This window comes from Drosophila willistoni (assembly GCF_018902025.1).
Source record: "Drosophila willistoni isolate 14030-0811.24 chromosome XR unlocalized genomic scaffold, UCI_dwil_1.1 Seg143, whole genome shotgun sequence".
NCBI classification, from domain to species: Eukaryota; Metazoa; Arthropoda; class Insecta; order Diptera; family Drosophilidae; genus Drosophila; species Drosophila willistoni.
In genome coordinates, this window is record NW_025814056.1 from 921,832 (window position 1) to 944,068 (window position 22,237).

The 22,237-nt window shown below is 36.6% G+C and overlaps 2 protein-coding genes across 15 annotated transcripts in view; one reads left to right on the plus strand and one right to left on the minus strand.

Moving 5' to 3' along the window:
* LOC6646383 (homeotic protein female sterile) overlaps positions 1 to 22,237 on the minus strand; it is a 102,247-nt gene that overhangs the window by 30,571 nt on the left and 49,439 nt on the right. For all 14 annotated transcript variants that reach the window (XM_047011952.1, XM_047011951.1, XM_047011949.1 and 11 more), the window contains exon 2: positions 799 to 1,227. In XM_047011952.1, the coding sequence (XP_046867908.1) occupies positions 799 to 1,227 (429 nt within the window). The remainder of the gene's footprint in view (positions 1 to 798; positions 1,228 to 22,237) is intronic.
* On the plus strand, positions 14,708 to 15,627 carry LOC6646384. The gene is made up of 2 exons (XM_002069025.4): positions 14,708 to 14,957; positions 15,019 to 15,627. Exons 1-2 carry the CDS (start codon positions 14,844 to 14,846, stop codon positions 15,337 to 15,339), a joined length of 435 nt encoding a protein of 144 aa, XP_002069061.1. The 5' UTR covers positions 14,708 to 14,843; the 3' UTR covers positions 15,340 to 15,627.

Below are 22,237 nucleotides of genomic sequence, written 5' to 3' on the forward strand. Positions count from 1 at the left end.
TTCTAGTTGTGAGTGCTTGTTCAAATATTTTTGTTGTCGCCGGTGCTGGTGGGGCAAACTGCTTTTGCTTTTGTTATTGTTGCTGCTGCTGTGTTATGTGTTGTTAAATTTTTAATTAGAAACAAGAAGGAAAAAAATAAATTTATATATAGAGAATGAGGAATGGTGGGAAACAAAAGCAAACAAACACACTCACATACACACACAAACAATGAACTACAAAGCCAGTTTTGATGTGAAAATGTCCTCGAGCGAATTGAAACGAGAGCAACAGCAGTTGAAAAGTATGCTATGAAAAAAGCAACAGCAGCCAAATATGAAAGGTGAGCCGCTCTCTGCTTTAACTAGTTGAGGTAAAGTGGCACGTATTTGTATGTGTGTGTGTGTATGTGAGTGAATGTCCGAGTGCCACTGTGTGTGTGTGTGTGTGTGTGAGAGTGTGTGTGGGTATTTGTGCGTAGCATTTTGCTTTGCTGTGCTGCTGTTGTTGCTGTTCCACACGCATGCGATTAAATATGTAAAAGCAGACTCACCACAACAACAACAACAAACATGGCCTAAAAATGTGTGAGAGTTCGCGTGTGTGTGTATGTGTGTGGACCAAACCAAATCAAAGCGAAAACCAAACCGTAACCAAACATTGCTACAAATGCATACCAAAAAAAAACAGACAGAGACAGAGAGACTTAAATATCTATATATATGCATATCCATATATATAGAGAGAGTGAGAGCGAACGAGAAAGATATAGGGAGAGAGTATGATGGAGAGACTATGTATTTGCGGCTAAAACTTACCTTCTTCTGTTGCATATACAATCCGCCATCGGATACGTTGCTGGTGGCAACCACTGATGCCGATGTCGGGCCACTACCGCCGGCGGCTGATACTGCTCCACCACCACCGACAACAACGCCGCCTGCTCCGGCTCCAGCTCCTCCAGCTGTGCCTGGTGTTCCCACTGTACTGTTATTTGCTCCACCACCACCAGCAGCTTCACCTGCTGCCTTTAATTGGGTCACTGGCTGCTGCTCTGCTTTGGCAGCGGCCGCTGCCACAGCCAATGATAGACTGTCCGCAGCTGTGGGTGCACCAGCAGCGGCAGCGGCCGCACCAGCTTGTTGGGCAGCTGCAGCAGCAGCGGCTGCCGCTGCGACCGGTCCTGTAGCAGCTGCATAGCCAGCCGGAGCGCCGGGAAAGGGCGCCACGCCAGCCTGCACCATGTGCTGCAAAATGTATGAAAAGAGAAAGAAAAAACGAAGGATTAGTTCAATGGTCATAAAAATTTTTCTTTTTCGGCCATTACAATATTTGGTTACTTTTCTTGTTTTTGTTCCATGAATGTTGAAAATGACGCTCCCATTCCCCACATGCCCGTAAATCTCTCCACTATTCATGGCAAAAAGTTTAACCTTAAGCCCTTTAAATAGACACACACTTTGCGATGAATAGGAAGAGATATAAAAGGTTGCACAGTGGATCATATTATAAAGTAAGTGACTATAGCAGGACTTATGGTTATTTTGTTAAAAAAGAAAAGCTCTCTAAAAAGTCCTCAAACATTCTAGATTAAAACAAACACTCGAAAATCTAGTTGGAATCGTCGAGTCACTTGATCTGTTTTCTAATACCAAGAACCTCATTGGTTTTAATTATTTCCATTTCTACTCCAGTTTCAATAGGGCATTTCCTAAGGGCAATAAATGAATTGTTTTAAATGTTAAACAGGTAATCGAATAAAACGATTATATATTGTTCATCCATTTATCGGTCTAATTGACCCATTGTGCTATTTATTGCCAGTTTTATTTGAATGAAATTTTGTTCTTTTCCCTTTGTCATGTTTTTGTTTTTTTTTTTTTATTTTTTTTTTTTTTTTTTTGCCTTTGCCATTATTCAACTTGGTTTGCTCCTGCTGTTGCTGCCCTAGCCATGGCGTCTATGAAATATGCAAAATTTGCAGCTTATTGTTGAACCACACGCTCTGTCGCACCCACGCATCCATTCCCTTTTTTTCGCAACCACCCCCAAGCACCCACTAGTACCAGCATTTTGTCAACATAAAAGTTGGTTCTGCCTTTGAATACCATGCACCTATAGAGTGAAATGGTATATTAATGTCGTTTAAATGTATGCAACAGGCAGCAGGATGCTTTTCCGGAACCCCTAAAGTACATATATACATTCTTGATCCGAATAGATCAAGCTCTGATTGTCACGGAGATCTCTCAGAGCTAAAACCACCAATTTTGTTATGTAGATATTTTCTGTTTATGGCAAATGTTTGCCACGCCTCTTCTGGTAGCGCGTAGAATGACCTTAGGATAGAATTATTTCCAATGTTGAATTTACATATTACTGGTGCTCAGCATATAGACTTGGTTGTAATGCTGGTAGATCCGAATTTTTAGAAGCTTTTGCCACGCCCATTTCCGCCTAAGTAATTTAAGAAAAAATTATATTCTCTCCCAAGTGCCCACAATAAAAGTATATATCAACCTTGCCACATTTTATTCAATTCGGCCAAGCTAGGCGGACAAATGTTTCTTTCTAGATGGACCATAAGAGTGAGCGAGAGAGCCTATGCCATGTAGCATGTAGAACATTTTTTTTTTATACTTTAAGCTTAGAAATCTGAAATAGCAGGTATGGTATACCAAAGTCGTCTAGACGACTTACTTATTTTGTTTTTCTTCTTTAGACGAGGACGGGAGCGCAGCAAAGAGGCAGAAAGAGAGAGGGGAAGGATGTTGCTAGAAAATGGCAAAATCGGGATTATCGTGTGAGTGGCATTTTAATATGTTCTGTTGCGAAAATTCTTAGCGATGCCAGCAGCAGCAGCAGCTAAGCAACAACAACAACAAACTGTGAAATGCTTATTAATTTCTGGTTTCTCAAAATAAAATGTCAAAAGAAAAACCTTCTTTAAATATAAAAATCCAATTTTATAAATATTTGAACAATTTAGAAATACATAAAATTCCTACAAAACAACAGACAACATACTGACTGATAGTCAGTCTATGTAAGTATATGTATCTATATATAACCATATGGTCTTTGTGGCACCCATTGAAATCATATTTTTGGCACTAGCCATCAAATGTCAGACATTGCTTCTAGCTGCATCACCACACCACAATTCATTCCAATCTTCTTGATTCTCAGGTGGATGAGAATGCGATGGTTTTTCTGGGATGGAGACAGTGTGAGAGCGATTTGCGCTTTGAAAAATTAGCTTGTTAATTAAATGCAAGCCATATGACATGTTGTGAGTTGTTGCGTTTGTCTTCTTCATCTGCGCCACACGAAATAAGAAAAAAAAAAAAAAAAAAAAAAAAAATCGTGCTGCACACAGAAGAGGCAAAACTGTGTCCATGTCGACCACATCATCATCCTCCCTCATTCTCTACTCTCTATGATGTAATTCCATTAGGGGCGCCACTAAAAAGGGGATGCAAAATTATAAATGTTTAACGAGTATCTAACAGGCCTAAGATCTTTTGTATAAGAAGAGCTTGTACCATATATTTGTATATAGACATTTCTCCTATAAATAGTTTCTGATTAGATTAAGCAGCAACAGAAAAAGAGTGCCAAAAGAATATTCTGTTCCAAGTCCTTCGCCTAACATGAAGAATTCTTAAAATAATGACGATCAGTATGTAGTTCCTTGAAAAGTTTCGATTCCATTTCGGCTAACTAAGAAGGTGATGCATAATAATAGAAATTATTTAAATAGTTAAATGAATAAATAATTGAAAAAAGCTAAAATATAGCAACTTTTTGCTGAGGACTAGTAAAAGATTATCAAACAGAAACAATAAAGACTTTTGTGTTAAAAATTGAAAGATGTGCTGCTCCCTTTTACAATTAGATTAAGTATCTGCCATGTCCATGATGTGATGCCGACTGCAAATTGGCTTTCATGTTGCTTATACGCTACGTTGGCCCAATCAGAGGAGAAAATAAATGAAATATGTGAAAGTATATATACATACATATATACATATATGTATATCTGTATAGCTGTGGCAACTAAAATGAAAATTGTCATGTTATGTTAACATACAATTTTCTCTAGAATTCATTTTGATGTGCCAATGAAAATGTAGTTTCATCTCCCTTGCCACTCCACAGGGAAGGTAGACAGAGATAGCATCAATTGGTAGGCAGAAATGGCAAATGCTTTTCATGTTGTTTAAAGTGTGTTTTGTTCTTAATGAGGCAGCGAACTTGCAAACTTTTTTTTTTTGCAATTTAATGACAATTCTGAAAAGTCAGTCGGTAGATACCATTTTATTTTATATTTTTGGGGTGTTTTTTTTTTGCGGTTTGTTGTTGTTTCCTTCACTTTTTGATGCGCAAATATTTTTCATTTAATTGCACTTGAATAGAGAGCGCGGCAGGCGCAGCCTCTTCTCAGTCAGCCTTTCGTCCTTCATTTTTGGCCGTAGCCCTCTTTGTTTTTACTGGAACATTTTTCGGCCATATTTACATGGCAAATATTTCATGGCACAGTAGCAGCAGTCCTTGTAGCACTATGGCAATTTGCATTTGTAGTTGCGAGTTTGTACTCTTTTGAAGAGGGAGGGAGGAGGAGGAGAAAAAAAAAAATAAAGTCAACGGCGACAGCAGCTGGCGTTATTTTATTGACTGTTGCCATCGTGAAGCCTTTTTTGTTTGCATTTCCCTCTGACTCTTTGCATCAGCATCTGGATCTGGCTGCATGTCTCTTCATCTGTCGCTTCTTTCTCTCTCTATCTGTCTGTTGTTTTTGGAACATTTTCAACAAAACACTTTACGTTTTCATTTTGCTACAATTTGGCACTGCTGTTGCTGCACTTTCAAGTGGTTAACATTTTGAAGTTATTTGGCATTGAAAGCAGATGGATAGATAAATAGATTGATGTACTTAGACATATTTACTTTGGCATTAAATGAATTGAATAAAATTTAGCTATTTACTCATTTTTTGCATGTCTTTGTTTTTTTCTTGTTGTTTTCTTTCAAAACGCCATACAAATATGTGAAATATTTAAATGTGTCACACACATTCCTTTTGTCTAATTGATGGCGGCAGCAGCAAAACAAAAAAATATGCAAATTACTCAAGGAAAATGCAGCCTGGACGTAGGCACACAAAAATGCCACAAGTTGTTGTTTTTAAAACTGAAAAATTATATATATTGAAATAAACACACAAGCAACACCAAATAACAAAAAATTAAAACATATTACATCAACTGAATATTAATAAGTTATGACGTGAACTGACTGAAATTTCGTTTCGAATTTTTTTTTTTGCTTTTTTTCGGCTTTTGTGCGTCAGCTGTTTGAACCTGACATAGTGAAAAGTAGTATTTGGCCAATTGCTCAATAGACATAATAAACAGGAGCGGATTAATTTTTGTGGATTATCTAATACCCATAGCAATGGGATTAAGTTTTGCAACTTTATAATTGGACAATTTGTTTAAAATCTTGTTTAGCATCCATTTTTGTTTGTAAAACCAAAGTCAAGCACAAAGTCAAATTCTTGGCTAGAGTAACGATGTAGTTATCATCTAAGACGCTTGTAAATAATTATAAGGTTGATAATTTACAACAACTATAATAATATTGATAATTAAAGGCAAACTATTTCATTGACCTCTAACCTCTACTCTCTTTGTTTATTGTTATTTACATCTTGTTTAAGGAAATTAATTAATTTAGGAAATGGATTAAAATTCTCTATGTGTAGAAATTATAATAATTATTATTATAATATTTTTTTTTCTTGGGATTTAGATTTAGGTATAGTAATGAAGAGTGAATTAGTTTTATTATCTTAATATTATCTTAATTGTCATTTTCGAATAACATCTTTGTGTTTTATCAACATTTGTGATTTACTTATCATTTTCTTTATCATAATGGCTTTTCTAATGAAGAACATTGGTTATTCAATAGCGAGAAACAAGCAAAACAATCTGACTACAAAACCCTTTTATCTCATAAAGGCTTTATATTAAAACAAGTATTGTTTGCCACAGTAAAACAAGGACGTATGTATGCATTTAGATTTAAAATTAAAATTTTTACAATTCTTCTTTAGTTAATAATAAAAATTTAATAGTCATAGTCAAAGTCATTGCGTATAGTGTCTGGAGGCTGACTACCCTATTAGATAGATTTAAAGACCAATCACCAATAAAATGACAAAGATTAACTCGAAATGAAAATGGGTTTTAAATTGGAATTCGGAAATGTAGTTGATACTGTGAAACAGACCAACGCCCGTTTTTGGCCCATTCATAATACAAACGGCGACCCTGGACATGGCTTAAACAGTTGGAAAAAGTGTGATTGGTTGGTGATTGGTTGACGCAATAGTTAGACGACGGCAGTGCCAATTTTGGTCAATTGCAGCAGCAGCAGCAGAGGCAAAATTTGGGGCGACACTCGTTAAAAGTGGCTTTGGCTCTATGGCTACGGCCTGTCGCGCATTTTAATTAAAAAGGCAAATCAAGCAATTGAAATTGAAAATGTTAACAGCAGCATCGGCAATTGTTTGAATTTAGTTTTTGCTTATTTGATTACTCAATGGGATACACACACACACACAGAGACACATGCAGGCGTTTTCGTTTTGTGGGTCGATGCAACTCACGTCTCTAAAAATTTCAAACGTTTGAAAGTAACAGCATTTACTTTTCATTTCAATATGTCAAATGAAGTATAACATTTTTGGCCATATGAAGGTCAGCAGCAACAGAAGCAGCAGTAGTTGCTTGCTTATATACTGCAACAAAACTGTCAAAGCAATTTACCAGGCAATTGCATTATATCCAAGGATATGCGATTATCATCATCATCATCATCATCGTCATCGTCATCGTCATCATCTATATGTATTTCATATAGTATACATAATTTAGGACACATAACCCAATCAGCAGACAAACCATCAGAAGGAGCAGCAACAGCAGTTGCTTTTGGCAGTTTGTCGTCTGTTGAAATTTTAGGTTTAGATTCATTCGTTTCCTCTTTTTTGCACTCATGTTCGTCGTTTTTTTCTTTTTTCTTTCTCTCTCTTTGCTGATACATATACAGGAAATTATAGCAAAAGCGTGTTGAGGTGTAAAAGGATGTTTCTAACTGGGGGAAAATGTGTTAGAAAAGTGACGGCAATGGCGAATGATGGTGGCGTGGGTGAGGGAAGGTGATGTTGGCAACCTGACATGTAATATGACTACAGAAATGTCTGCCACTGGCTGCTGCCTGATGCTAAAATTGCAGCATGCGGGTGTCACATGTGAGTTACAAGATACACTTATACATTGTGTGTGTGCCTGTGTGCGAGTGTGTGTGTGTGTGTGTGTGTGTTACAAATCAACAGAACGGAAATTTATTTCAAAATACAAAATGCAATGTTTGCCTGAAATGCTGACTATAAACTCATCATATTCTCTCTCTCTTTCTACCTCCTTTTACATCCACATCCTTTTAATAAGACAAACATGGTGAATGCGAAATGGAAAATTGAAGTGTATAAGTGTAAGTATGTATATGCGTGTGTGTGAGTGTAGTAATGAAAATTCACGACATTCTTATATATACACAGACAAATGGGAAAATGTGATAGCATCATCTTGAGCTAAGCTGCAATTAGAGTTCATTTTACATTTAGTCCAGAGAAGACACACAGAAGCAAAAATAAAGAAAAACAGCAACAATTAGGATAATAAACTTTTAACGTAGATTAAATTAATTAATTTTATCATTTTCTCTTTAGATCAAATTACGTAAGTAAGTCACTAAGTCAAATAAGTGTCAACTTTGATTTAATGGTGCTTTCAAAACATAAAGTTTCTTTGTTCTAGCATTTTTGTTTCGTTAAAAAAATTTTACTATAAAATATTTTTGTCAAAGGAAAAATTGATGGAAGACAACAATTTTTGCACTTTGGCTTATTAGATAAAGCTTGAACATTGTAACTGTTGTTATTCAATAGCCACCTAATTTCTAGTTTTATATTAAACTCTTATATGCTTAACAGAATATAGCAATCATAGGAAATATCATCTGTATTCATTTTGATAACGAGGAAAGCTTATCTAAAGCAAATATCTAGCCATTTGTTTTAACTATTTTAGTTTCAAGCATATTTTTTTTTTGTTATCAGCCGTTTTATATATATTTTGAGCATCGGAAAAATAAGCAACTTTATTTTTCTATGAGGTGTTGTAATCAGTGACCTTTTACCTGCATATATGTTTTACTTTCACCATCAAATCATATATTTTTCCAGTAAAAGAAATTACATAAAAAATGGTTAAATATCCAAGAAATAGATTGCCATCAACAAACCGCAGAGCAGAGCAATTGTTTTTCACTTTATGAATGAAAAACTGCAATAGCAAATATTTTTGCTCGAAGGCCCAGGCCAGGCCAGGCCGGGCCAGGTTAGGCTAGGCTATGCTTGGCCATAACTGACCATAAGAGGCAGCTGAGTAAAATTTTTTTATTATTGTTGTTGTTGTTGGATTTCAGAACGGTAAAGCCATAACCGAACGTCACTAGCAGGTGTGTGTCTATGCGTGTGTCTGTGTGTGTATGTGTGTAGGAACAACAACAATAGCAGCAAAACGTTTGCTAAACACAACGACAGAGTATACAAACGGAAAGCAGCGGGGGAAAAAAAAGTGGAAAATATGAGAATAGTTGGCCCTAGGCAAAGAGGCCCACAACGTGGCTAAAGCCATAAACCGGTTGAATTTACGCGACGGCGGAAAAAGTGTCGATAAAGGGGGCAGGTTGGGGAGCACAGTGGGGGGATTTTACCAGGCAGAGGAAGTTGCTGCCTGCGCATCTGCAAAACAAAACAACAAAAAATGGAAATAAAACAAACTTTAACTGAAACAGTGAGCAAGAGAAGAAGTAGTTGTTGGAGGGGGAGAACCAGAGAACCGGCCCAGCATTTAAATGCGGTTTCTGTGCCTTTACCACTTTTTTTTCTCTTATTGTTGGTCCCTCATACCCTTTGAAAAAGAAGGTTACATTTACTTTACCCTCGACAGAGTTTTCATCTATGTTGTAGAACAGAAATAAACCAAATAAACATTACTTAGATAAGGAATCCACAAGACTAACTACAATTTAGCAAAACTTTTTTGCAAATATTTCTAAATTGCGAAAATTTGCAAGTGAAATCTATTTCTTTAAGTTAAAGGGTATAGAATCTTCGTTGTGGTAAGTTCTAGAAGGTTTTTTTCTTGTTTGCCTCTTCTCCAACATTTACTTGCCACTTTTGTGTGTCACTAGGCTGCCCACATTGCAGTTTCTATAGTTGTTAATGGCCACAGTTGAAGCTGCAGCAAAAACCAAAGCTGAAGATGCCTCATGACGATGATGACGACAACGCTGATGATGATGATGATGTGGATGTGGATGTAAATGTGAATGTGAATGTGGATGACTCCAATGTAGCTGCTACTCTGTCTCGGTTGCCATTTAAATGGAATTTATGCAACCGAACCCAACTCAACTCCTAAACTAAAACTTTAGTTACTTGCACTCCCACATTTCGCTCTGACTCTGTGTCGCTGTCATCAAGTTAGTCAAAATGGCACAAATGATGCAGCAGCAGTTACACACCTACTCCAGCAGCTTGTCCCTCCCCTATCTTCTCCTCTGCCCATTTTCTGTGTGGGGTGGAGTTGGGAGGCTTGGAGATCAAACCCAAAAACCTTTAATGCCAATGAAAACGTGAGAATGTCAAACCGAAGATGATGCCATTTGGGGAGAGCTAAAGATTTTTATCGTCAAAATTTTTTGTCCGGTCGAACAAGTACCAAAAAAAACGAAAAAAACGTGAGTGGAAAATTAAATAATTGAAAAGCTCTTCTAGCCAAGCAATGAGGAAAGCAAAGGAAAGGAAAGGAATCGAATGGAAAAGAAAGGAAAGTGTACGAAAAATTGGCCAGCAAGTGTGAGAGCAGAAAAAAGAGGAGAAAAATGCATTGTGATTATTCACTGGCTTAGCAAATGAAAATGAAATTGGCTATTGGCCACTCCCGTCGTACAATAGTATATAAAAACCTATAGATATATATAAATCAGCTAAAGCAGCAGCAGTAAAATCAATAAAAATAAATGAAGACAAATATCTTAAGTACACACTGTAAAATCTGTACGCACCTCTCCTCTGCAGCCCCTCGACCTAACTGTCTTTCTGTCTGTCAGTCTGTCTGTCTGTCTGTCTTTCCACAACCCCAGCAGCTTGTCAATAAACAAGACGAAAAAAAAGAAATAAATAAAATAAAGAGGAATATATATATATAAAAAAAAAACACACACTCGTGCAAATACGAAATTCATTTTTATTTAAGAGCAAATGTTTAGCTATGCAAACGGCGTGCCACACACAGACTTGAATTATGGCAGCCAAAAGATGCGTTGACAAGAGCAAAGCGAACGGAATGAATTGAAATAAAAGTTAAAAAATCAACACAAAAAAAACAACAACAACAACAACAAGCACTACAACCAAGGAAAAATGTCAGAAAAGAAAACAAGAAATTAAAGTCCCTGTCAATTGGCGCAACAACATCAAAAACATTAAATAAGTAAGACAACGCACCGTATTCGGTATACCATGCACCAAGTAAAATAAGTGCTTTAAATATATAGGACCAAATAAATGTCTATAAAGTTCTTTTTATGATATCTCACTCCTTCTTGTGCCAAATTTACCTAAACCTTTGCTGTGTTTTTTTTCGATTTTGTATAAATTTTTGTAGGATTTTGAAAATTGTAGGAGAGACTATCGTTTCCTTTCGAACTAGGGGTTTGGAAGGGGGCGTGTCAAAAATTTTTATACTAAACGAGTCTATATACCAAATTTGGTTCTAGCGGATACATTGTTATGATTTTTTGGAAGTATCATGTAGTATTTTCACAAAGTGTCATAATACATACAACTTATAGAAGTGAGGTTTTTTTACAACTTTAAGGATCAGGTATTATTGCACTATAACGGCCATAAAAATAATATCAAAGTGCCCCGCGGGCTCTAGGACACTTTCAAAAAGTCATGGCGCCCATGAACGTACTCATCTCTAGCTCTTATAGTCTTCGACATCTTGCTGTTTACATGGACGAAAGGTCATGGCTTGATTGACTCGGATTTCCATGCTTTTCAAGCACATATATACGGAAAAGCTTCCTTTTATCTACCTGTTATATACATTTTGGTGAATTTGATATACCATTTTGCCGTATGGTGTATGCATGGTATAATAAATATCTAAATATATGTATATATAAATGTAGAAACGATATACATATATATATATATTTTTTGGTATATATATACATATAGTAAAAGACACAAAGTTGATTTTTATTTGGCTTCTTTCATGGGCTAACAAGCAGCATGAAAGCGTGTCCAATGATGTCGCTGTTGATGTCTCTCTGAAAAGGGCTACTACACACAGAATTTCATTTCCAATGATGCATGCCACAAACGGCAGCAGCAACTAAGGGGAAGGGGCAGCGCCGCGGCGTTAACGTCAACGGCATATGGAAAATATGATGATTCATGTGAAAGAGATATATTATCTTTTTTCTATAGATGCATATACATATTTTCTTTTTTTGTGATGTTCTGTTTCTGTTTGATCTGCCAGGCAATGAGCGCGAAGCATAAATCTTAAGTTTGCCTAATTGGACAGAGAGCGATTAGTGAAAACTACATACATATGTATACACATACATAGAGGAATGCTAGGTTGGAGGGAATTGGTATGAAAGAGTTTAACTATATTAAATTAATCAAGCGAAATCAATGACATCAATTTCAGTTGGTAAGGCGATTTCGATTTTACGATTACTTTTCGCACTGCAAAATGCATTCAAGCCAAAAATATCGTATTTCTCTCACACACACACACACACACACATATATATATATATATATGTGCACAACCAAACTCCATACAATTGTGTTGGATGAGAAAAAGAGTGTGGAAGTTAAATTTCCTTTCTTCTTCCTTCTCTCTTTTTAACATCAATTGTCTGTGTCGAATTACCCGAAAAACGACTGCAATTGAGCAGCTTTTCTATGTGTGTGTGTGTGTTGGGCAGTGGCGTAGTTAATTTCATTTCTTGCCAACAAGGGGAACTCTATCAGAAGCCTTAAAGACTATACATTTATTCAATACACATATTTATATTGAAAGAATCTAAGTAAAAGTGGAGAATTGAATACAATACAAGAAAATATATTTGACATTTATTTTTGAATGAGTAGAAAATGTCAATTGAGATAGAAATTTGACTCTTAGAAAATACCCCAACTAACTAATTTCCCTTCTTAAAGAGAAACATGTTGCATCAATTCGATTAGTAATTCATTGTACACTTAGTAAAATGTATTTTCATAAATTTTATATTTGATTGCAATATATAATATACTTGCTACAACCATGACCATGACGAATAGAAAGAAGACAGCTGAAAAGGTAAGGGGAAAGTGCTACTGGCAACATGTTTGCACAATAAATAAACGACCTGCAATCATTGCAACGATTTTCCAATATGACAAGAAACAACAAAAAAAAAATAAGTTTTAAGCGAACAGGACAAAGACAGCAATAACAACGACGACGACGACTATGGAGAAGAAAAGAAATGAATCTGCCAAGCTAAAGGACATGGCAGCAAAGTCTTTTTGTTATTGCCATTGATTGATTTGGACAGGCATTTAATGCAATCAAAGCAGGGAACACAATATTTGTCCTAGGAGATGCCGGGCTCCTCCCTCACTTTTGTACAAGCAATCAATGGGCACACCTTTTATTAAGCCTTAACCTTTAAAGGATATCAGCTAGTGCATATCGAAAATGTTTGATATATATACGATATCTGTATGTGTGTGTGTGTGTAGCCTAACTAAACACGCAAAGCCCAAAGACGCCTTTTGTTATGGCTTATTAAATTGGCCCCAAAACAAGCAAACAAACAAACAGCGGAAGGAACTAACGGCTGAAAAACAAAAGCTTACTTCCTGTGGACCTCCCCAAATACATACACACACACACACACTTTTACCTCTTGGGACATAAGAGAGACGCGTTCGCAGGGGAGTGGTGGGTTATGAAAAATAAATGAGCTTTATGAACCAACGAAAATTACACGCAATTTATGGATCTTGATCATGATGATGATAATGATGATTAGGAAGGAAGGGTCCCGTCGTCCTTTGCCGGTGGCCATAGCCGTTCCGATGCCCGTGCCCCTACCCCTGCCATAAAGTATGATTTAAAGAGCACGCGACAAAAGTAAAGCCAACTCAGGCGAATGGGGCGTATGAGTTACCTGGCTCTTTGCGCTGCTTTGCTTTAGTTTGCTTCATTTTGCTTTCCACACACAATACAACAAACACTACACATACACCTGCAAAGGCATCGACAACGACAACAAAATAGCGGCAGAGGCAACAGCAGCAGCAATTATCGTTAAGCGGATTGTATTTCACACTCATACAAACTAAGCTAAAACTAAATGCTCGTTTTCATATACCCTCTGGCCAATAAGGGCAAACCAAAGGGGTATACCAGAATTTGTATATAATATATTTCCGATTCCATATTCCTAATCTAATCTTTAGTATGAAATCTAAAGACCGGTTTTTATGTAATAAATCTTCTAAAAATTAATTTGAATAATTTTTAATTTTCGATAAAGGCATTTTTTTTTGGAAAAATTACCTTTGGGTGTTTTAAAGAAATGAAAAGGAAAAAATTATTTTAAATATTAACATTTCGAGGATGGTTAAGACGAATCTGTATACTTACATTTCTATTTTTAAATCCTACAACTTCTATTTCTTTTCATCTTACAATTTATCAGTTCATTTATAGTACCCTTGTACTTGTTACCCTAAAGGGTATATCGTGGTCGGCTCGTCGAACTAGTATAGCTTTCATTTTTTATACATCTTTTTTTTTGTTTCGGTTTTTATGTTTTTCCGTTTTTTTTTTTAGCTTGTTGTGCTGCGCATTCTTGAAATGTTATTTCTGTTTGTTTCTTTTTTGCCGCTCTCTGCGCATTTTCACACTTGTAAATCAATTAATTTTACAGCTTGTTGTTGTCGTTGCTGGTCACTACCACCAGACGCCTGCTGTTGGTCATTTAGGCTAAGAGCCTAAGCTAAGCTCTCCGCCCGCCCCTAACGCAATGCTCAATAAAGGGCGAAGGATTGTGGAAGCCTTCAAAGTGTGTGAGAATTTCCGTGTATGCGTGTGTGTGCGTCCCCCTTCGTTTTTCCCATTTCCCATCGAAAGTGAGTGGTTTAGATTTTCTTCATGTTCTTTAGTGGTTAGTTGTTGTGTATAGGCTTTTGTGATTTGCTTGATTTAGTGTGTTGAAATGTTTGTGAGTTGTAATTAAATGCGCCAGGGTTATGGGTCAATTGTCTGTGTGTGTCTATTAAGTTTACATACTTGACACTTTCAATAAGTCCTTATATCTTAAGAGATGACACTTTGATAGGCCAAAACATATGATATGTATTAGTGTCAAGAGATCAAAACCTTAGTGTGCCTTTAAAGCACTTTTTGTTTTCAATTTGTTGTTTCGCTTCTTTTTTTTTCAAAATAAAGTAATCACATTAGCCCTGTGACATTTGTCTAGTACTATTTTTCTACCTGACTTTTGTTGTGTTGAATTTAGTCATTCACAAATCAACCTTCAACTAGTTTAGTTCGAAAATTTTATTTCCAAATCCTTTTGGGTTCTTCATATTATTCTTTATTTATTTATTTATTTTGGTACGAAAAAAAAATTTACGAAAATGGAACAAAATTTAATACAGGTTTCGCCAGCGGATTCTTTAATCTTTTCAAGTCAGATAACAACGCCAATTCTGGTAGTAACTAATACGGTGAATAAGCCAGTGACTTTTAAGGTAAATTGCATTGAGCTTAAAACCATTAAGTTGGCCTCACTCTTACTTTTGTCGTTTGCAGTTACAAAGTACTGTGTTTGATAAATTCAAAATTAGTCCTCGTCGCGGCATTCTCAATCCTTATGAACGCATTGAGGTGCGCGTATCCTTAATACGTCAATCGAGCATTATATCGAAAAAGGGTCGTGATCGTATTCTGGTATTGTGTATGCTGACTCCCAGTAGTGCCATGGAGGTTGAGACAACTTCATGTTTTTGGCGTCACAATATTTGCTACAATCCAAGCGTGGAGAAGCATCAAATTTATTGCCGTCAAATGGTTGAGACTGAAGATGAGCCACACGAGTCTGGTTTGGCCATCAAACAACAAGGATCGCAATGATGCTACAGATGATGACGATGTTGACGATGTGTTGTAGATGTTGCATGGATGGAAATGGATATACATATGCCTGGATGAATTGATTTCTGTTTTTCGACCGACTCTCTAAATACGAGAACAACGCAGATTGTAGCAGGAGAGAGAAGCAGAAAGAGAGATAGGCGACGACGACTAAGTAATTGGTAGATGTGGGTTTCGTGTCCTTGTCATCTACCTTAATGGCTCAACACATTGTTGATGAGCCTTCATTAAAAACTGAGAGCCCTAAAGGGGCCTAGCCTTACAGTATCTCGTATCTATGTATGTATTTTCTCTTTCGACGCACACACACACACACACACAAGTAGATGGCATATCAAGTGCTTGTAGGATGATGCTCAAGTTACCTTCTTCTAGTTCTCCCTCCGCCATCAAGTGAGCCAGCAGATAAAAAGCGTAATTTGTATGCATTTAACTGCACTGTGTGTGCGAAGTGGTGTATTTGGGGGTGTATGTGTGGGCGTGTGTTTATGGGGTAAGGAGATTTGTGCTGACTAGCAATTAAGCCATGTTAACTGGATACACGATGCATATCGACAAATGTTTAGCAAGTTTTCAGCAATTAACCGGAGCCAACCATACATGTAATTTGAGACCTTTCAAACAATAAATGAAATGAAATGGTTTGGAAACCCTTTTCAGAGCAAAAGGGCTGCTCTCAGCGTGGGGTTCAAATGGTTACATTCCAGTTAATCTCATGTGTGTTGACCTTAACCGCCGAAATCTGGATTGGCCCATAATAGTGTTTCTCCTTTAATCATCAATTAATTAAGCAGGGTAGGAGGAATTTTCTCTACCAATGCAGAGAAATCGGTAATAAATATTTTGTTGCCCTTGTAAAATTATAACTTAGTTTAAGTGAAGCATTCATTGTATATAGAAGTTGTATGTCAAGGCATAGAACTGACAAGTTCTGAGTACGTTTTCGATTTCCTTATTCCGAATCCATTCCATTTTCATGGATTATTTTTCTCTTTGGCCAATATGAAGTCTTGAAATGTGTATTAAAGAAAGTTTAATTTATCAATGCGGTTAACACGTGCATTAATTTTTGGTCTTCAGAGACGTAAGGGATTGGATTGGACGAACACACACACACACACACTTATATACAAAACTAACTAAGACATTTGGAAATTTTGTCTTGAAAGCATGAAAAGCACTCAGCCAGTAAATTAGGTTCATGTCTCAACTAGTTGACCCAAGTCAGGCCAAAACAAACATAGATCAGGTCGATGGCAATAGAGTGTAGTGGTAATAGTAGGTAGGGGGCGGAGGGGGCGTTGCCAAAACTGGGCACTTGTTCTGCTTGAGTTGCTCTTGTTGGCTGTTTGTTGTTTATTGTGGGTAGGCGGTAACAGCCCTGAACAACGACGAGTAAATCATAGCCATGAAATATGTGCTAGTAGCCAAAAAGAAAAACCGTATCCAAACAAAAGCAAAAACTTTACTGGTAATAATAATGAAAATACAAAATAGTAGTAGACCAAATAGTAACAAAAACATCCATAGCTATGCTGCTAGTATGGGATGGATGGTTAAATTTTATGCTAGAATGAATATCGCAGCTTACCTTTTGTTGCCGTTTGTTTGCCCGAATTTACGACACAACCGTACAAAACAGAAGATCAAAATGGCACAAACAACAACAACAAAATAACATGACCCATCCGACCAGCCAACCAACCGACTGTCCCTCAACCCCCTCCTTTCTTTATTCCAAGAAATAATAATGCAATGCACGTCTTGCCCATGCGAGCGATAAAATTGTTGCCCTTTCTCCTACTCCCACTCCTTCTACCACCCCACCCCATTGCACACACTTACGCATCTTTGGGAAATCTCAGCTATAAAGTTTACAATGACTTGCCACACTGTTAACTCGTGGGGGCACCTCAACGATAGCACTCCATTCCGTTCAGTGATACTTTTTTCTGCATGATTTAATGCGTAATTTTTGGAAGAACTTTTGCGTTTGCGTTTTTTTTTTTCTCTTTTCCTTTTTTTTTTGTGGTGCTTTGCAAATTTTTCAGATAATTTATCATTTTTGCACTACCAACCAACCCACACGAAGCAGCCACCCAACCACCAATAGAGTTTTTGCCACACCGAGCGACACCTGCCACTGACATTGGTTTTTTTTTGGGGGTGGGGGGGGGATACAGAAGGGAAGGGAAGTGAGAAGTAGCAGAGAATTGGTAGTTCTTTACAAGAACCATGGGGCATATAACTAATGGGTTAAGCTGGCAAAAATTGTGACCTCAACTCATTGACATTTGAGATTTAGTGAGAACGGTAAAGAGGTAAAGCAGTCTTCCCCTTACCATGGGCCCTCATTGTTGCCTTAATTAAAATTTTGCACATTGAAATGTGGCCAGACCAAGTGACGGTAGGCAGAGGCTGCGGTGGGGGTACCAACGAAAAGAGAATTATGAGCTTGTGAAGGTGTAAAGTTGCCAGCCAAGGAGAGCGGCCTGGTGATAAATGTTCTATGGCATTCGGGAGACGAGTGAAAAAAAAACCAACCAAAAAGCAAAGAGATTCCGTAACTTTTACTGTAGTAAAGTAGTAATGTTGAAAATTTGCAAATTATGCTTGCAAAAGAAAGTTTTTGTATTTTCTTTTTCTTTTGGTCATCAGGAAACTTTGCTATATAAAGTGGCCATTAAATGAAAATTTAAAGTTTCAATTCAAAAGTTGAATCATTTATTTAGTTATTTATAGCAAAGAAAGACTTTTTGTTCAATGCCATTCAAATTCATGCACATTGACTAACACTGGTTACAAAAAACAAAAAGTGTGACCGTAATTAATACATTTAGCTTTTTTATTGACCATTTATTTTCGTATTTATAGCTGAAGTTGCTTTTGTAGCAAGTTGGTGGCTTAGCATGACCATTAGGGCGGATCAATTTGTATAGATGTATGGAAAGTTTTTAAGAATCTTTCACTAAGAAACATGAAGTCTTAGATTTAATTCTTAGCCCATCAAAGCGAAGGATAAAATTTTGGTATTTAAAAATATTAAAACATTTAACATACAGTTAAGCCACAAAATGTCTTACTTGGACTCTTTGAATATTTGCGCAGATCATATTCATTTCAAATGTTTAAATGTAAAACTTGAATAACTAAATCTAACCAATGCCACCAAATTTAATTATTGGGCTCGACTAAAAGAAGCAATGCAGACTAAATGTGATTAAAATTATAATCTATAAATGTGTTTAAAATTTGTCCAAGAAATACCCTATCTGTTAAGGTGAACTCATACCTGTCTATTGGCAAGTTTTAAAATTTTATAGTAAAAGTTACTTCGTATTTTCTTCGTAGAGTTCGATTCGAGAACACATATTTCCATATTTTGCAGTTTTTAATTACGATTCCTTTCCTAAAGGTCTAGAATCAGTAAATATATATATCCATATTGAAAATACTTACAGATGTGTGTATATATGTATGTATATGCATATGTATAGGTGTATATTTGGGTATATAAATAAATTCTGAAAGGCAGCTCGTCATCTTGCTCCTTCTTGCCTCTTCATCGGACAACAAACTTCATTTCATTCTCTGTGGCTGTGGCGCACATGTTATGACTCACAGGGTAGGCCAAATGTTTTTGATATTTATGAAAATATTTTCAATAAGGCAATCGGTTTGGCAAGCAAACCATTGACCAACAGTTCATATTGAAAGCCAAAATTATCTAGATATTAATTTGCATATCTACATCGCTCATGACAAGCTGAAGGAGTAGATGTGGTCTCTAGGAGCCACTATTCATTATTTGCTCCTTCTTCATGAATTGTATTGGGCGTTTTGCAATTATGCCAGGCAACCGCAATCGACCATAGACTTTAATTATTGTATAATGGAAATTGTCTGCTAAGAATGGATAAGAGGGAAATTGCAAGCTTGAATGCTATTGGAGAATTGTATGTGGTTCGGAGTTGAATTTAATTGTCTTCGATTGATTTCCAATGATGTGGTTTGATTTGCAGGTGAATAAAGGTAAAATAAGTGAAGTCTATTGTGGTCAGATGACCTGTGTTGTTCAGGGACTTCTCTCGGCAATCAATATATCTCATTCTTTTGCCTTTGTCTTCCTTAATCTCTTTCGCGCACTCTTTCTCTCTGTCTGTCTCTCTATCTCTCTCTTGATGGCTGCCTTTTCTTTTTGTATACATAGGTATTTTCTCCTTTATTTTTTATCTTGTTTTTGCCCATAACTCACACACTTTGAAATGCAACACATGGCATTAGACGACGACCAGAGAAAAGAAGAGAGAAAGAGTGAGATTTTGCAGCAGCTGAGATTTCTTCTGGATGCAACATTTGCAACCCAGCTCTGGATTTTTCTTTTTTGTCTTGCCTTTGCCCAGCATTTCTTTTTTCTTCGTCTACTCGTATGTTTTCTGCTGCCATTTTGCTACAATATCCTTTCTGTCTATTTTTATCCCTATGCACTTCACTTCACTTCACCCCACGCCACTCTCAGTGCTGTTTTCTCCTCCTATTCTTCCCTGCCTTGGGGGTTCGTCCGCATTATCACCCAGCCAGACAACCAGACAGTCAGCCAGCAGTGGAAGCACCAGCAAAAGAAGAGTAGCAAAGTGGATTTGTCGTAATTGCGTATGGAGTGCTACCGTCCGTCCTTCATTCTACATCAGTTGTCGTTGTCGTTGTCGTCGTTCAGCTCTTTCTCTTTAATAAAGTTTCTTTCTTTTAGGATTTCTCATCTTCATCTCTCATTTGCTTTCTCTCTCTCTCTCTCTCTCTCTCTCTCTCTCTGTGCCTTTGTGTGTGTTTTTGTTTTTCCCCCAGTTTTTCGCCCTTTCATGCTGTTGCTCTTGCTGTTGAGATTTAAAGTGGGCACCCCATGCTGTGTATTTGACTGTGGCTACTGCCTGTGTATGCCCAGGCTGAGGCCCAGCCGCAGACCCAATAGCAGGCCATTCAGGCACAACATACACAGACCGGCAGGCTGGCAGGCAGGGCTAAAATTAGACTCCAGACAAAAACCGACAACGACGACGACGACGACGGCGACGAAAAAACGACAACGGCAAATGAATTGTAGGAGCCAGAGCCCCTTTCTGCTCATTATGTTGGCAATGGCAATGGCAACACCAACAAGCAACGTGCGGCAGAATGGCATACGGTATAGCATTTTAATTTCTGGCATTAATGCGTAGTAAATAAGCCCCCACAGTGCCGAGGTGTATACCATCCATATCGCACATCTGAATTGTATATAAGGTGCGGTATTATAAAGCGCTTATGGCACAACGACAAAAAAAAATTCCCTAAATGACTATACATATGTATATATAGGAATTAAAATAGTCCCCCTTTCCAGTCCATCCCTAAAGAGGACTTATGACTAAGGCTGTCGCAATGTATTTATAATATGAATTAGTAAACATTATTTTTTTTTGAATGTTGTTTTGTAAATTAAAATGAAACTTGAAAATTTTTAAAATTCAAAATTAACTCAATTGCCAAGTACTTAGAGTGTTGTTTGTAAAATGTTTCTATTTTGATTTCGTTTCCCTTGACTTGACTTGTTCGGATTGTTGTTGTTGTACACACATACCTGAAAGTAAAAAGAAATACACAGAAAATTAGCATAAGGAATAGTCAAAATGGAAAAAGGCAATTCTAATAATTATATATAGCTATAAAATTCTTTCCAATTTTCGTAAATTTACAATTTTCTCAATTATAATTCAACTTCCCGATTGATTGTGATTCTGAACATAATACCCACAAACGTTTCAAGCTTCAAATTATGTTACCAGAATTGAAATTGTCGATAAGCAGCTATTACAATTAATCCAAAAACAGATTGCCATTTAATGTTTATTTGAATAAATTTGAATATTTTGGCAATTTTTTTTTTTTGGGAGCTTATAATTTGGTTGCTGTTTGTTAATCAATGGCGGCTCCTAGGGTTGGGGGGAGAATGATGAAAATTTGTCAGCTCCACTCGGTTTCCCACCACTTAAATCATAAGCTTTAACTATGTTTGGCTTAAATTTTGTTGAATTCGTCAATTGTCCAACAAAACTCAATCGATTTTTTGGTATTAATAATTGTATCTGTCAGTTGCAGATTGCCAAAAATAAGTTCGGCATGCCTGCGGTTTGGTTCATATTAATTATGTATGTATTTATTTATCAACAAACACCAAAACACAAAATTCGTAAATTTCTAGAATTTTAAATAGGTTTTAAATTTTTTTTTTTTTTTTTTTTTTGGGATAGAGATCGAAACGAGGTAGGGGAAGGGATGGGTGGTAATTATTGCAGATATTGCTAACAAAGTTTATGTATAAATATTAGCGGAAAAGCCGCTTATGCTCGCATGAGTTCAGTATGGAAAAAGTCATTGAATTTGTTGCAGCTGCAGATGCAAATAAAACTATATGTGTACACTGTACATATATATATCAATCTATTGTGTGACATTAATATTAGCAAGTGAAAAAGAGAAGCACATGTATACAATTTATGTAGATTTAAATTAGGCGTAAATGATCTGGAATTTTTGTTATTTTGGTTTGGTTGTATGCGCCGCCCTCCAACACACACACACACACACACACACACACACACACACACACACACACACACACACACACACACACACACACACACACACATATATTTTGTTGTTATTTATGTAATAAATGAATTAAAAAAAAAAAAAAAAAAACACACACACATGCACATATGTAAACAAATTGAAATATAAAAAATTGCTCGGCAAATGTTTCAATTACACAAAAAAAGAAGAGGTTGTTAAATAAGAAAAGTCAACTACGACTTTAAGATACCCTTATCATAATGGGGGG

Bases quoted from the DNA above. Each gene is read 5' to 3' on its own strand.
- LOC6646384 (XM_002069025.4), top strand. From the start codon at position 14,844: ATGGAACAAAATTTAATACAGGTTTCGCCAGCGGATTCTTTAATCTTT. The intron at 14,958-15,018 runs GTAAATTGCATT...TGTCGTTTGCAG, and splicing joins ATAAGCCAGTGACTTTTAAG to TTACAAAGTACTGTGTTTGA.